The sequence below is a fragment of the Guillardia theta genome, assembly GCF_000315625.1.
Source record: "Guillardia theta CCMP2712 unplaced genomic scaffold GUITHscaffold_261, whole genome shotgun sequence".
NCBI lineage: Eukaryota > Cryptophyceae > Pyrenomonadales > Geminigeraceae > Guillardia > Guillardia theta.
Genome location: NW_005434415.1, coordinates 27,358 through 41,530, shown reverse-complemented (window position 1 = coordinate 41,530; position 14,173 = coordinate 27,358). Strand labels below are relative to the sequence as shown.

Genomic DNA, 14,173 nt, shown 5'->3' with positions numbered 1-14,173 from the left:
TGATATGATGACGATGATGATGACGATCGATGATATTGATGATGATGATGATGATGATGATGATGATGATGATGATGATGATGATGATGATGATGATGATGATGATGATGATGATGATGATGATGATGATGATGATGATGATGATAATGATGATGATTTGTAACCTTCAAGACTATGTCATGCGTCACAGGTGAAATCTGCCCTGTCACACGATCCTGCACATGTAGGTTGTAGAGATTCTGACAAGAACGTCACAATGAGAGCAAACGATCCGCCGAGGAGGAGAAGAGGAAAGTGCGACGAGAGGGCAATGAAGATGGAGAGCGATAGCGCGAGCGAAGCAGGAAGAGAGAGGAGGGAGAAGAGGAAGAGGAGGGAGAGGAGGGAGAGGAGGGAGAAGAAAGGAGAAGAAGGGGGAAGAAGGGGGAAGCAGGGGGGAGGAGATAAGGAGGGAAAGGGTGGGAGAGGAAGAAACAGGAGGGGGAGAGGGAGAGAATAAAGGGAGGAGGAGAAGAGAGAGGGAGGGAGGGAGGGAGAGAGGAAGGAAGAGGCGGGAAGAAACAGGAGGGGAAGAGGGAGAGAATAAAGGGAGGAGGAGCAGAGAGAGGGAGGGAGAGGGAGAGGGAGGAGGAGGCGGGAAGGGAGGGAGAGGGAGGGAGAGGAAGGAAGAGGAAGGAAGGGAGGGGAGAGAGAAGGGGTTCCAAACCTCCTTTTTGACGATGGCGACGAGGATGTAGAAGAGGAGTATTCCTCCATAACCACACAAGAAGACATGCGATGCAAGGAATGCGAGAAACAATCTGAAAGTTTGACATGTCAACATCAACAAGATCAGAATGTCTCATGAGAGCGAGTTCAAGACAACCAAATGACCAACAAGTGCAAACACATATCGCCCAATGGTGTCAAGCACGACAACTATCCAATCATCATCTGCAGCAACAATCCTTTCTCAACCTGTTGTTGTTGGATCCAACACAGTTGTTGATCCATGGGCAGTGATGATCGAATCTCCCAACACACTGAGCCACCGCTGTCACTCAACGACATTCAAACATGTCAACCTACTCGATCGCAGATAGAACAGTGCTTTGATCGCGCTGGGCGAACAAACTTGCACGTATAACACTCTTTCTCGTGATACAAAATGCCGTCATAGTCGAACCTCTGCGAACTTAACGTCAGTCGAGACTATCGTCTCTCCTACCGCCCAGTTCTCCTGCTCCCCTGCTCCCTTCTCTTGTTTCTGTTGAAGCTTCCCCTACCACAGCTGTCTCCTTCATCCTCCCCACTCCTTCCAGCTCTCTTTTTCTCCCCTCCTCTATCTCCACCTCCTTGTCCTCTATCCACCTCCTTCCTCTATTTTCCTCCTCCTCAACCACCACCTCCACCACCACCATCTCCTCCTCCTCCTCCTCCTCCTCCTCCTCACTCACTCACTCACTCACTCACTCACTCACTCACTCACTCACTCACTCTTCCTCCTCACCTTCTTCTCCCTCTCTACATTCTCTGGAGTGATGACACCAGGGTCAACAGAAAGGTTCGCCCAGAACACCACAAGGCATCCTCCTACAATCAGAAAGGCGTTGATCTTTCTCGCACGTCAGACTCCTCCCTCGTCTCAACACAGCAGCAACACCTTGTGGTAGAAAGAGATTCCCCAGTCCTTCTCTGCGTGGTAAGGGAGGTAGGGGAAGGCGAAGGAAACAAAGACTGTGAAACCAACTGTTGTTCGCATGTTCAACAAGTTGGTATACGACGAGAGGCTACATGTCACACCTGCTACAAGAACAAGATACATCGCCGGCAGGATGGGGTTGCGTTGAAAGCACACATAATCTTCAAAGCACAACAGCGTCAGAAACCATGATCAGCACATCATAGTATACCATCCCATCCCATCCCCTGTCAACCCATCGCCTTTCCTCCTCTTCCCTTCCCTCCTCTCCTCTCTCTTCTCTGCTCTGCTCTGCTCTGCTCTGCTCCCTCTTCTCTGCTCTGCTCTGCACTCCCTTCGTCTCTTCTCCTCTCCTCTTAGCTCATCATGATCTACATATCTTTCAGTCTAGAGCCACTACCTTGAATCGCAGTCACTCTGTCGACGCATCTTCTACCCAAAACTTTCTCGACAATCTTGAGGAATTTCTCGCTAGTCCAGAAATCTGCCATCGACAAGTTACAGAGACCCCACCGAGAGAGAGAGGAGGGAGGGAGGGAGGGAGGGAGAGGAGGGAGAGGAGGGAAAGGAGGGAGGGAGGGAGGGAGAGGAGAGGAGAGGAAAGGAGAGGAGAGGAAAGGAGAGGAGAGGAGAGGAGAGGAGGGGGGTACGATGCATATATGCGCTGAAGGGAGACGTGGGGATAGGAGGGATAGTACATGAAGGAATGTAGGCGGAGAAAGTAAGGAAGAGGCATGGGAGGAGGAACCATCGCCTCTGATATTTCTTACCGAGAAAGGACGTGAGGAGGTTGAGGAGTCTGCCCAGAGGTCCTCGTTCGCAACATTCCATGTCCCCGCAGAGGACGATGGCGAAGAGGAGGAGGGAACCGCCGCCTCCGACAGCGAGAGCAGTCATCATCTCCATGGTTGCCGACAGAGCAGGGCAGAGATGGTAGCAGATCAGTGGCGAGGGGAGGAGAGAGAGAAAGAGATAGCAAGAAGAGAGGGGTAACGAGGAAGATGGATGAGGAGGAGCGAACTGAAGGGAGCAAGTCACAGGAGTGTTCGGAGAACGTGAGGACGGAGGAGGGAGGACGGAGGAGGGAGGACGGGGGAGGGGGAGGGGACGGGAGGGAGGAGGGAGGAGGGAGGAGGGAGGGACAGGAGGCAGGACGGGTTACCCTGGAGGCAGGGGGTGGGGTTATCGTGAGATGGTTATAATATATTCTTGGGGGTCATTTGAAGGCGATTGTAGGGTGGGGTGGGATATTTTCTGGGGGTGGGGTAGGAATAGGGTGGAGACATCCCAAGTGAAGGGAAGGAGGGAAAGCGAAGGCAGTGAAGGGGAGGAGGAGGGGAGTAGGCGCGCTGGGGGATGGGAGGGCAGGGCGGGGCAGGGCAGGATAGAAGATGAAATTAAACATAGATCATGAGAGTGTGTAGGTAGCAGGAAGTGAGCTGTCCGATCTTGCTCCCCCCATGTGGTCTCTCCTCTCCACTCCTCTCCTCTCCTCTCCTCTCCTCTCCCCCCATCTTCTTTCCTCTATCCCCTCTGCTCTCCTCTCCTTTCCCCCCATCTTCTCTCCTCTATCCCCTCTGCTCTCCTCTATCCCCTCTGCTCTGCTCTGCTCTGCTCTGCTCTCCTCTCCTCTCCTCTCCTCACCTCACCTTACTCACCTCACCTCACCTCTCCTTCCTTCCCCTCCCTTATCACCGCTCATTTCATCATCTTCTCATCAGCAGCAACTCACACTTCCCTCCTAGGTTTGGCCCTGGAGACTCCAAGAATTGAAGGTCGAGTGAAGACAACATGGCCGGAGGTATGAAGAGCGTTCTCCATGCTAACGGACAACTTACGCCTTGTCGTAGCACGATTCAGAGCTCTCCTCCTCCTCCTCCTCCTCCTTCCTGTCGCTGCTGACCTCGCAACGCTCCATACACCAGCGTCAAGGGCAGTCAAATCGATGTCCAGCGCGCTCAGGACGTTTCAATGGGCGTTCCTAGGCTCTGACCATGGGCACGTCACCAGGACGGCGCAGGAGGATATGGAGGATGCCGAGGAGGAGAAGCCGAGAGGGGAGGAGGCAGCAGATGACGAGGAGGGAGAGGAAATGGAGGAGGGCGACAACGCTGTGCAGAAAGGGGAGGAAGGGCAGGAGGGGCTGAAGCTCCGAGGAAAGTCCTTCTTCAGCCTTGCCCGGTCCATGTCCCAAGACAACCTTGAGAGCATAAAGATCTCTGCGCATGTGACGAAGAAAGTTGCGTCGACCTTGGGCAGCAGCCTGACTAGCAGCATCGTCATCACTGTGAGAGCCTTCATCTTCTCCCTCCTCAACTTCTTCATGGAATTCCGCAATCTCCTCTCCTTCGGTGACTACTGCTCTGGGAGTGTGAGGTTGATGACGTTGATGGCCCAGGTATTGACGCGAGGATAGAGAGTTTGCAGGCAAGGATGCTGAAGGTGGAGGAAGAGCAGCAGGACATGAAGGGAGAGATCGCTTCGCTCCGCTGTCAAGTCGAAGAATTGAGGAGGAGGATGGATGGGGAGCAAGCGGCCCAGTAGCAAGTGAAGCTGCTCGGATCGTTTCCTCTGATTCCTCCTGGTCGTGTGATGTATTCTAATACCAACTCTATCTCCCATCCCTTCACCTCCTCTCTCCTTCCTAGCGCTCAGCTCACTCATCGTCCAACGTCTCACGGCATTCCGAGCCTGTTCCCGGCCTTCCGAAGCCGCCAGTCGACCGCCCCGGGCGGGGGGATCGGATGCCTGTTCCCGACCCGGCTTCAGTCGCGGCCCGGGCCGGGGGCCGCCGCCGCCGGGCCCGATCAGCCCGGCTGGTGCTGGATCCGATCACCGGATGATCACCTGGCGGGCAGGCTCCCGGCCGTCAACAAGCCAGAAGCCTGGGATGCAACAGTTGAACGCCGGGGCCCAGCCCCCTCCGACGGTCCGTCACTGGCAGTGACCGGGGCCAGGGGGGCCGCCCTGCGGGCTCCTCAGTGAGTTGGACTCAGGCTGAGCAGCCTGTGACTCGGACCGCACCAGCGGAGGCCGACGGAGAACACCGTGGGCAGAGCCGCTGAGGCCCAGTCCGTCCGGTCACCTAGTAGCTGGTCGGGATTCGAGTTGCCGCCATCTGAGTATCGGGTCTCTCAGTCTCGGATCGGCGGGCGGCAACACCGTGCCACCGTGTCACCCGGCGGGGGGGGGGGGCGGCAGGCTCGCCGCGAGTCGACCACTGAGAGACTCCTTGAAAATCAGTACTGGGAGGCCCTCACAATCAGGAGAGTAGAGCCTGGGAGACTTGACCCTGACACTGTCACCCACTGTGACACTGTGAGTCAGTCACCAGCGGCCTGCATGCGCCCCGGCGATCATGGCAGTATCACTGAGTTGAGTTAGCCAAACTTGCCAGGGGAGGGAGGAGGGAGGGAGTGTAAACAGTGAGCCTTGAGTTTCACTCGCGGCTTCTCTGCCCGAGCCCCCAGTACAAGAACAAGTTGCTGATGTTGCCCATCACGTGCAGCCTCCCATGCCACACCGCTGCTCGCTCGGGCTGCCGACGAACTCTCCCAGCTCTGTGACGAGTTCAGACCGGAGATATATGATGACCCCAGCTAGGAAGAGAGGAAGGGAGAGGAAGAGAAAAAACAAAATAGGAGAAGAAGAGGTGGACAGGGAGGAGGGCAGGAGCCGCTAGCAGCTTAATACCATTTGACTTATTTGACCTTTTTGAGTATCACACTTTTCCTTCGTGACTTTTTTGACGTATTACACTTTTCCTTCGTGAACAAACTATGAACAACTGCCCTGACGGTATCTCTCTCATCTTCCCTTATCATTCTCGTCTGCCTTCTATGATTATTTGACCTTTTTTGAGTATTACACTTTTCCTTCGTGACTCAACTATGAACAACTGCCTTCTTATCTCTATCACTTTCCCTTATCATTCTCGTCAGGCTTTCACATGATTTCAGCAAGGGGGCGGAAAGGCATGGCGCAGCCTTGCCGCGGGAGCTTGCTCCCCCCTTGGTGACCAATGGCCGTTCTTCCCTTCTGCCGTTCTGCCGTCTGCACAGTGGTCCCGGAGCACCCAACCGACACCCCTATATATATAACTATACCCTTCAAGGTATTAAGGCATCCTGGCCTAGTCGTCATATCCTTTTTCCTAGCCCATACAGTCCCCGGTTCGATTCCCACGATTCCCACCGACTCAAAAAAAAAACAATGACCTCTGACCTGCCTAGGCGGGCCCGTACGCACTAATAAAAACAATTCCAAAAGGGCAGCACTTAACCAATAGGGTCGCGAGTAGTATAAATAAGGCCCGGTAGAGGCCCCCCAAAAGTAGAGGGGGGGTTCCGGGGGTAGCTTCCAGGTCTGCTATGCGTTACCTCTTTTTTTTACGTTACTAACCTCCAACGTAAACTACTTTTCAAAAAGGGGGGTCTACTTTACCCCCCCCTCTACCAGCCTATCTTTTCTATTATTCTTTTTCTCTCCAAAAATCAAAATGAATAAAGATATCTATATGAAACAATACAGAAAATATAAACGTGATTATATTAACTTTATACAAGACATTCTTCTTAAAATACTACGCGATGATAAAGCATTATCCACGCTCTTAAATGCTAATCTTATTAATCAAGATGATATAGAATACCTTAAAACGCATAAAGAAACCGCTAGAGCTTTAAAACAAACTTCTGGAATATTGATAATACATAACCCTGTCAAACTAATATTTTAATATTTTAATTAATAAAATAGACATGGCATGTAATAATAATAATCATCAACCATATCAATACATAGGCAATAACAATCAAACCACATTGCAGCCTGAATTAGATGCCATTAATGCTGATATTACTGTTTTATATGGGAATGTAAATGTGCTCAATGATGAGGTCACACTCCTATTTCAACAAACAAACGCTCTTGAAATTAAAACCATTGAAACTAGCAATAACTTGATTGAAACTAATGATTTGCTAATAGAAACTAGTAATTACTTGATAGAAACAAACGATATCTTATTTAATACATCAAATGATGTTCTTGATTTACAGACACTTATAAAATTTAAACCAGACACTAATGAAACTGTAATTACAAACAATGATAGAAATATATTATATGTCAAATATCAGACTAACCCTAATAAATATATCATTAAATTCACACTTGAAAATGGTTCATTTATTACAATTCAACAGATTAAACAACAATTAGATGATTTAAACAACAATGCTGCCGCGCAAGAAACCGCAAATGCTGCCCAATCCTTAGAAGATTTGGACGATACGGCTGAAAATGGTTTTAATTTATTCAATGGCTTGGGTGAAATTGTTAAGGGAGGTCTTGCAATTGGAACGGGCTTCATTGGGGGATTGATAGCGTCAGGAACAAACACCTCAAAAGCTGATGGCCTGTTTATTCTCTCGTGGATTAATATTTTACGATTATCATTGGGTGTTGTTATATCGGTTCTTGAAGATGAGGTTATAAATACTAAATTACAAGGTAGAGTTATTAAAATATATTCTAGGAATCTTACAGATGGTCAAAAGCTTGATTTAGTCCCTAATCAGGCATTTATATATGACGACACTTATAAAACTCTTGTCATTGATGGACAAGAACAAACCGTTTTAGACGAAAGAAATATTCTTTTTCAAGGTGAAGAAGTAATAACATTAGGCAATGAATTGACACAACAAGAATTGGATGAATATATTTTTGGGATTAATAATGAAAACCTTAAAGAATACAAGATTGTATTTAAAGGAAAAACTTTTTTTATTGATGATGTTATCATACCTAATGTCTATAACAAATATGAGACAGATATATCCATTAAAAATACATCTAACATATTATATGATTATATATATGAAGAGTCTAATATACTATATGACAAAATATATGAAGAATCAAATGTATTATACAATCATATAAGAACAAAACATACAGCAAGCACACTTATAAACGACATCAATCCGGGATTCATAGGCAATCTTTATTTCAATGACAATCAAGAATGGGAATTATCAACTGATTTCTACACAAAACAGCAAGGATTAGATACATTTCTATCATATCAAAATCTGGCAAGCTCTAACTTTCTTAAAACTGATGTCTATACAAGTTATCTCAATAGCTCTAATTTTCTCAAAACGGATACCTACACAAACTTTATCAACAGTTCAAACAGTATATTATATGAGCATATACTTAATGAATCAAATATATTATACAATCATTTAAAAACTGATTCAAACCTATTAAACAATCGCATATATTCAGAGTCTAATATATTATATAATGTTATCAACAATGAAATAAAAAACTCAGTGAATACAAATAATTTAACTGTCAATAATTCTTTAACGTTCTCGGATAAGTTAGCTTTGAACAACAATAATTTAAACATAACATATCCCCTTTCATTATCACCAGTAAAAGGAGATGTTTTTATTGGGCCTACTAGTTTATCAATAAATAATTTATTGGGCACATCTTACAACAACATTGAATTTAACGGCACAATAGAAGATACATTTAAACTTAACATATCAACTTATAGGCTAAACTTTCAAAGCAATAAAAATTTAATAGTCAATGACCTTTTATTTTCTCAGTACATAAACCTTTCTTTTTGGTGGAGATTTGACAACACGAACGAGGCAAGAAACAACGGAACACAAGAATATAGGCTTTTTCAAATCAAATATGAAAATAAGAATGGCAACGATGGTTTTTATGATGGGACTGAATTTTACTGGATTATTTCAGATGATGATTCCTTGCCTGATAAATTTTTGGGGCTGCGGGTCAAGATTGTATATATTAATAATTTACAACAAAGGGTTGAGAATTTGAGGTCTGTTATCATTAACAATAATTTTTCGAATGATAAAACATTGTTTTACGATTGGAATCATTACGCTTTCAGCATATCCAAAGATATATTTAAGGTGTATCTGAATGGTGTTTTGGTGGCTATGGATATCACGCCACCGACTGCGAATTGGTATCAATTACATCCAATTGTCATTTATAATTATAACATTAGAAACTATATCCTAAAAGATGGGAGATATTCAGCTAATAGGGGGATATGTAATATTGTAATGAATGCTACAAATGGTGTATGGTCTGATGATGATGTTTCTAAATTATATAATGGTGATGTTGACAATGTAAAAACTAAGATAACTGGAGGGCTTCACTTAGACCATTTGATATGTGATAATATTTTATATGGTGGTTCTTTTATTACTGTAAATAATCAAACAGTGAGCACACAACAAAGCCTTTCAACAAATAACAATATAAGACGAAGCTTAACCATCAACAATGAGCCGGCTAAGACAGACATTAAAGATTTGTTTGATTCAGCAGATAGACAGGGAATATTTAAAATATATTATGATGAAGCACAACAAAGATATATTTCTACAATTGAAACATTTCAGCTAAATTTTAAGAATACAAGAACAGGAAATGTGACAATAACTTTAAATAATTATAATAGTCAAGATATAACACTACCCGATGGTATCAAAGGTGATAAAGGGGATAAAGGAGATACTGGAAGCACTGGAAGTCAAGGACCAAAGGGAGATAAAGGAGACAGTGGAACTAATGGAACTAATGGAACAAATGGAAAAAATGCGGGTCAAATAATTTTCAAAAACTATGATGGAACCATTGAACTTGCTAAAATAGGTGATTCTAATGTTTCTACAGCTTCTATAAATGTTCCAAGAGGAACAAACGCAGGAGAATTAAAATTCTATAATGTTGATGGTACAGAATTGTTAGGGAAAATAGGAGATGCTAATGTTTCATCAGCATCTATAAATTTACCAGCGGCAGGACCTAAAGGAGACAGTGGAACAAATGGAATAAATGCTGGAGAGCTCAAATTTTTTAATTCTAATGGCACAACTTTGTTAGGTAAAATTGGAGACCCTAATGTTTCAACTCAATCAATAAATCTATATAGTGCTGGGGTCAATGCTGGACAGCTAAAATTTTATAATTCTGATGGCTCAACATTGTTAGGTCAAATCGGAGATGCGAATGTTTCTTCAACAAGTATAAATATACCAGCAGGAGCAACAGGACCACAAGGACCCCAAGGAGCAACAGGACCACAAGGCGCAACAGGACCCCAAGGCGCAACAGGAGCTCAAGGACCAGCCGGCACAAACTGCCCTGAGATTGTTTTATTAGACAGTCAAAATAATGAGCTTGTGAGATTTGGCGATTCAAGCGTTTCAACTCAAAACGTTATATTGCCAAGCACAGGAGGAACAACATATAACTTTGACCCTGCGCAGTTCTTAGTAGATGATAACAATAATGTTTATCTATTTGATGAATACACAAACAATACATATAATACAACCAATTCAGCTTTACAATTGACATTATTCAATAAATCTATATCTCTGATATTTGAAGATAAACAATATGATAATGTCTTGATCACTCCTGAGCTTTATAAATTTCAGTACTCGGCCGCAGGCACAAGCAAATTGACACCTACATTATCATATACAGGAAACACAACAGACCTTATAGCTTGGTATAAATTCAATAATAATTTTAATGATAGTATTTTTACCTATCATCTAGACACTACACCACAAGGTTACTTTTTACCAGACCCAATAACTATACCTTCAACGAATTCATATTTAATTTCTGGCTCAACATCTGATTATTATGTTGAATTTGTTCATATTTCAGGAAATCAAACGACATATAATGTTGAATTTAAGATGGATTTGATATGTGACATTCTTATAGTTGGTGGCGGTGGTGGTGGTGGAACCGCAGCAACTGGAGGAGCTGGATATGAGTCAGGCGGTGGCGGTGCTGGTGGTGTGCTGTATATGGTCAATAAGACAATATCAGCTGGTACCTATTATATTTATGTAGGAAATGGAGGAGCAGCGAATAGAAATGGTTATGACAGTAAAATAACAGATATAAATAACTCCACTCTTTCTTTTGATTCTTTAAGTTTAGTAGGTAAAGGAGGAGGATTTGGCGGCGGTGGTTCCAATGGCTCAAGTGGTGGGTCTGGAGGCTCTGGTGGAGGTGCTGCTTTTAATAGCACATCAGGCGGAACAGCTACTCAAGGAAATACTTTTTGGAATGGTTCAACATATGTTGCAGGCGGTAATAATGGAGTTGGTTTTTATGTAAGTGGTGGCAGCAATCGAGGAGGTGCTGGGGGTGGTGCTGGAGCAAATGCTTCAAATGGACAAGGTGGAAATGGTCGTCAAGTTGATATAACAGGAACGCTAGCATATTATGGTGGTGGAGGTGGTGGAGGAAATAGCAGCAACAATGGAGGTCTTGGAGGCGGAGGAAATGCGAGCGGCACAACTCTCAATAGTGGCACAGCTCAGGCAGGACAAAGCGGAACAGGTGGAGGAGGTGGCGGGTCATACAGTAGTAATGGGTCAATAGCCGGAGGAGCTGGAGGGTCTGGAGTTGTGATAATAAAATATAATCGCACATATGACTTTAATGATTTCACATTTTCAAACTCTGAATATTATAAGCTTTATTATTCTCTTCAAAGCATAGATGATACACCAGACAGAAGACGCGAGACATCGGCACAGTTGCCTTTAATATCATCAGCTCAAACAGGATTAACAATAAGCTTCTTTCTAAAGATAACAGCTTTAAAATCAAACCCAGCCGATGATTTTATATTTTCAACAATTGATAATTTCATTTACATTAAAAGGAATGGCAACAATCTACAATTTACATTTAACAATGAGACCAACATATCAACGCTAACAAATGGATATGCCACATCAACAAGCTTCAAGCATTATTGCTTTGTAAATAATGGAACAACTGCTTATTTATATATTGATGGAATAGCTCAGACACTGACAGGGACAACAACGAGCTTAATAAATACAACTCAAAATATACGGATTGGGGAATTTATCGGATATCTTCAAGATTTGAGGATATACAACAAGACCTTATCACAATCAGAAGCAAAAGATATAATAGGATATTCAGGGCAAGGAACATTAACAGTTCAGAGTTTCGCAAAGCCTTACACCAACGCGCAAATCGATAATAAGATTGATAACATTGTCATCCCTGCTGGATATGATGACACAGACACACAGGCCTATTTAACGGCTAATAATTATATTACATTAACAGATTTGAAGGATGAATCAAATGTTTTATATGCTCATACACTTACAGAAAGCAACATATTATTTAATCAGATTAAGGATGAATCAAATGTTTTATATACATTCATTCAAAATATTGATATACCCGCTGGATACTCTGACACAGATGTTCAATCCTATCTAACAGCTAATGATTATTTAACAAGTGGAAGTCAATTCATAAGGAGTGTAAGAAGTGGAGACTTTACCGTTACAAATGGAGAGCTAATTTTTAGCAAGATTCAAGAATTACCTTTTATAAGCTCTGCAAGTGCTGACTTCACGGTTACACTTGGATATTTAGAATTAGCATCCGCACCATTTACATCAGCAAATCAATTTATCCAATCTGTCAATTCCTCCTTTACTGTTACAGGCAATCAATTAGCTTTATCATTCACACCCTTTACATCAGCGAATCAATTTATCCAGTCGGTCAATTCATCTTTTACTGTCACAGGCAATCAATTAGCTTTATCATTTACACCCTTTACATCATCAAGTCAATATATACAATCGGTCAATTCATCTTACTTTAGCGTTACAGGCAATCAATTAAGTCTAAGCTTCACACCTTTAATATCATCAAGTCAATATATACAATCGGTTAATTCCTCCTTTACTGTTACAGGCAATCAATTAGCTTTATCATTTACACCATTTACATCAGCAAATCAATTTATCCAATCTGTCAATTCTTCTTTTACTGTTACAGGTAATCAATTAGCTTTATCATTTACACCATTTACAAGCTCAGACCAGTTTATCAAATCAGTTAATACAAATAATTTATCGGTCAATGCTAGCGGTCAGCTTGATATCATATCTGTTCCATCAAATTTTATAAGCTCAGTATCAAGCGATTTCAATGTTACCGGTGGATTATTAAGCCTAGCTAATAGCTATGTCCTTCAAAGCACTTTTAATGAACCTCCATAAGTAAAAAGTAAGTATCCTGTTGTTTCATCTATATCATTGTTGGCAATAGTGCTCGTCATAGGATTGATATATCCAAAAAGTTCATTGGCAGAGGAGGTTGGGGCTGGCGAGGGGGGGAATAGCTGTGGGTGGTCCGGATGGAGTGGAGGAGGAGGACGGCTAAGTTCATATGGAGAGGAAGGGAAAATGGACAGTCAGGACAGAGGTGGGAAGAACAAACGTCTGTGAGGTGAGGGACGATGGACCTGACTTATTCTCACCTTCTCGCCTTGAGGTAGCAGAAAACGCCGAGCAAGAGGGACGCGAGGTAGGGAATGAAGAAGCTGCGGTGAGATGGAAGCAATTCGGGCGACCGAAAACTAGCATGAGGGTTATGAGTTCAAAGGAAAGAGGAACAAGAGGAGGGAGGGAGGGAGGAGAGATGGGAGATGGGGAGACAGGCGGGAGAAGGAGAGGGGAAGGGAGGAGAAACTGGGGATGGAGGGATAGGAGGGAGCGGGAGAGTGAGAGACGGAGGGAGCGGATCAAATCTGAGCTTACAATAACTGATATGACAAGCTGAAGATTGTGCAGACCATGTCGATTCTGTTCCACAACATCAATGGAGCACAAACTATGGCCGGGAAAGCTGAGGGGGAGAGAGGGAGAGCAGAAGGGAGGAAAGGAGGAAACAAGAAGGTAGAAGCTGAGACCACCATGACATGGTTATGACGTGGGTTATGTACCCAGGGAGCATGGAGCCAAGTGTTGTTCAAATGGTGACAACTTCTCTATTGGAGGTTTGGAAAGGAGGAGGGCGAGGGCGGGGGGGGGGAGATGGGAGGGGATGCAAGTGTAGGAAGGATATTGCCTCCTGCGGTATCCGAACGTCGGTCGTCGCCAGTAGTTGATGGAGGTGAGGAGGACTGCGAGCGCTAGGACAGCACCTGGTGCATAAGCTCAGTTGGCTTGCATGCATGACCATGATGCAGCACAGTCATACTGCTCGAAGTAGAACGCTGCCACCACTGAGCTGGTCGCCAGCCACGAGGTCCTGAGCAGCTTGACTGAACAGTGGAGGGGAAGGACCAGCTCAGCGTGTTGGGTCATGGCGGGTAGTTGATGACTTCTATCCTGCCATCATGAATTTCTACTCGTGCGCTCTCATAGGGGATCTTGGGGCTCCCAATAGACTACATGCAAGTGGTCAGAGCTGCACAAGTGAGGCGGGCGTGTCTTTTCCACTCTTCTCTCCTTTCCGGCCTGCCAAACCTACGAGGCTTTGCTGCTAGATAGACCGCAATTCTTTCTTCTCTTTCTCTACACTACTCCTTTCCCTTTATTGCCTTCCGCG

The 14,173-nt window shown here is 44.3% G+C and overlaps 4 protein-coding genes across 4 annotated transcripts; 2 read left to right on the top strand and 2 right to left on the bottom strand.

Annotated features, from left to right (window-relative positions):
- Positions 1-929: 929 nt before the first annotated feature.
- Positions 930-1,134, bottom strand: GUITHDRAFT_82683 (hypothetical protein; the record flags this gene model as incomplete). Its single annotated transcript, XM_005818873.1, has 2 exons — positions 930-1,022; positions 1,069-1,134. Coding segments are annotated over 2 exons (159 nt in total), but the record flags the coding sequence as incomplete, so codon positions are not given.
- A 19-nt stretch (positions 1,135-1,153) lies between these two features.
- GUITHDRAFT_148965 (hypothetical protein) lies at positions 1,154-2,587 on the bottom strand (the record flags this gene model as incomplete). The annotated part of the gene is made up of 6 exons (XM_005818872.1): positions 1,154-1,261; positions 1,490-1,594; positions 1,643-1,728; positions 1,783-1,842; positions 2,082-2,165; positions 2,452-2,587. 6 exons carry the CDS (start codon positions 2,585-2,587, stop codon positions 1,154-1,156), a joined length of 579 nt encoding a protein of 192 aa, XP_005818929.1.
- A 1,039-nt stretch (positions 2,588-3,626) lies between these two features.
- GUITHDRAFT_121878 (hypothetical protein) lies at positions 3,627-4,225 on the top strand (the record flags this gene model as incomplete). The annotated part of the gene is made up of 2 exons (XM_005818871.1): positions 3,627-4,032; positions 4,080-4,225. 2 exons carry the CDS (start codon positions 3,627-3,629, stop codon positions 4,223-4,225), a joined length of 552 nt encoding a protein of 183 aa, XP_005818928.1.
- Positions 4,226-10,464: 6,239 nt separating this feature from the next.
- Positions 10,465-11,161, top strand: GUITHDRAFT_148963 (hypothetical protein; the record flags this gene model as incomplete). Its single annotated transcript, XM_005818870.1, has 4 exons — positions 10,465-10,651; positions 10,718-10,786; positions 10,905-10,957; positions 10,997-11,161. The coding sequence occupies 4 exons, from the start codon at positions 10,465-10,467 to the stop codon at positions 11,159-11,161; spliced, it is 474 nt and encodes a 157-aa protein (XP_005818927.1).
- Between the last annotated feature and the right edge of the window lie 3,012 nt (positions 11,162-14,173).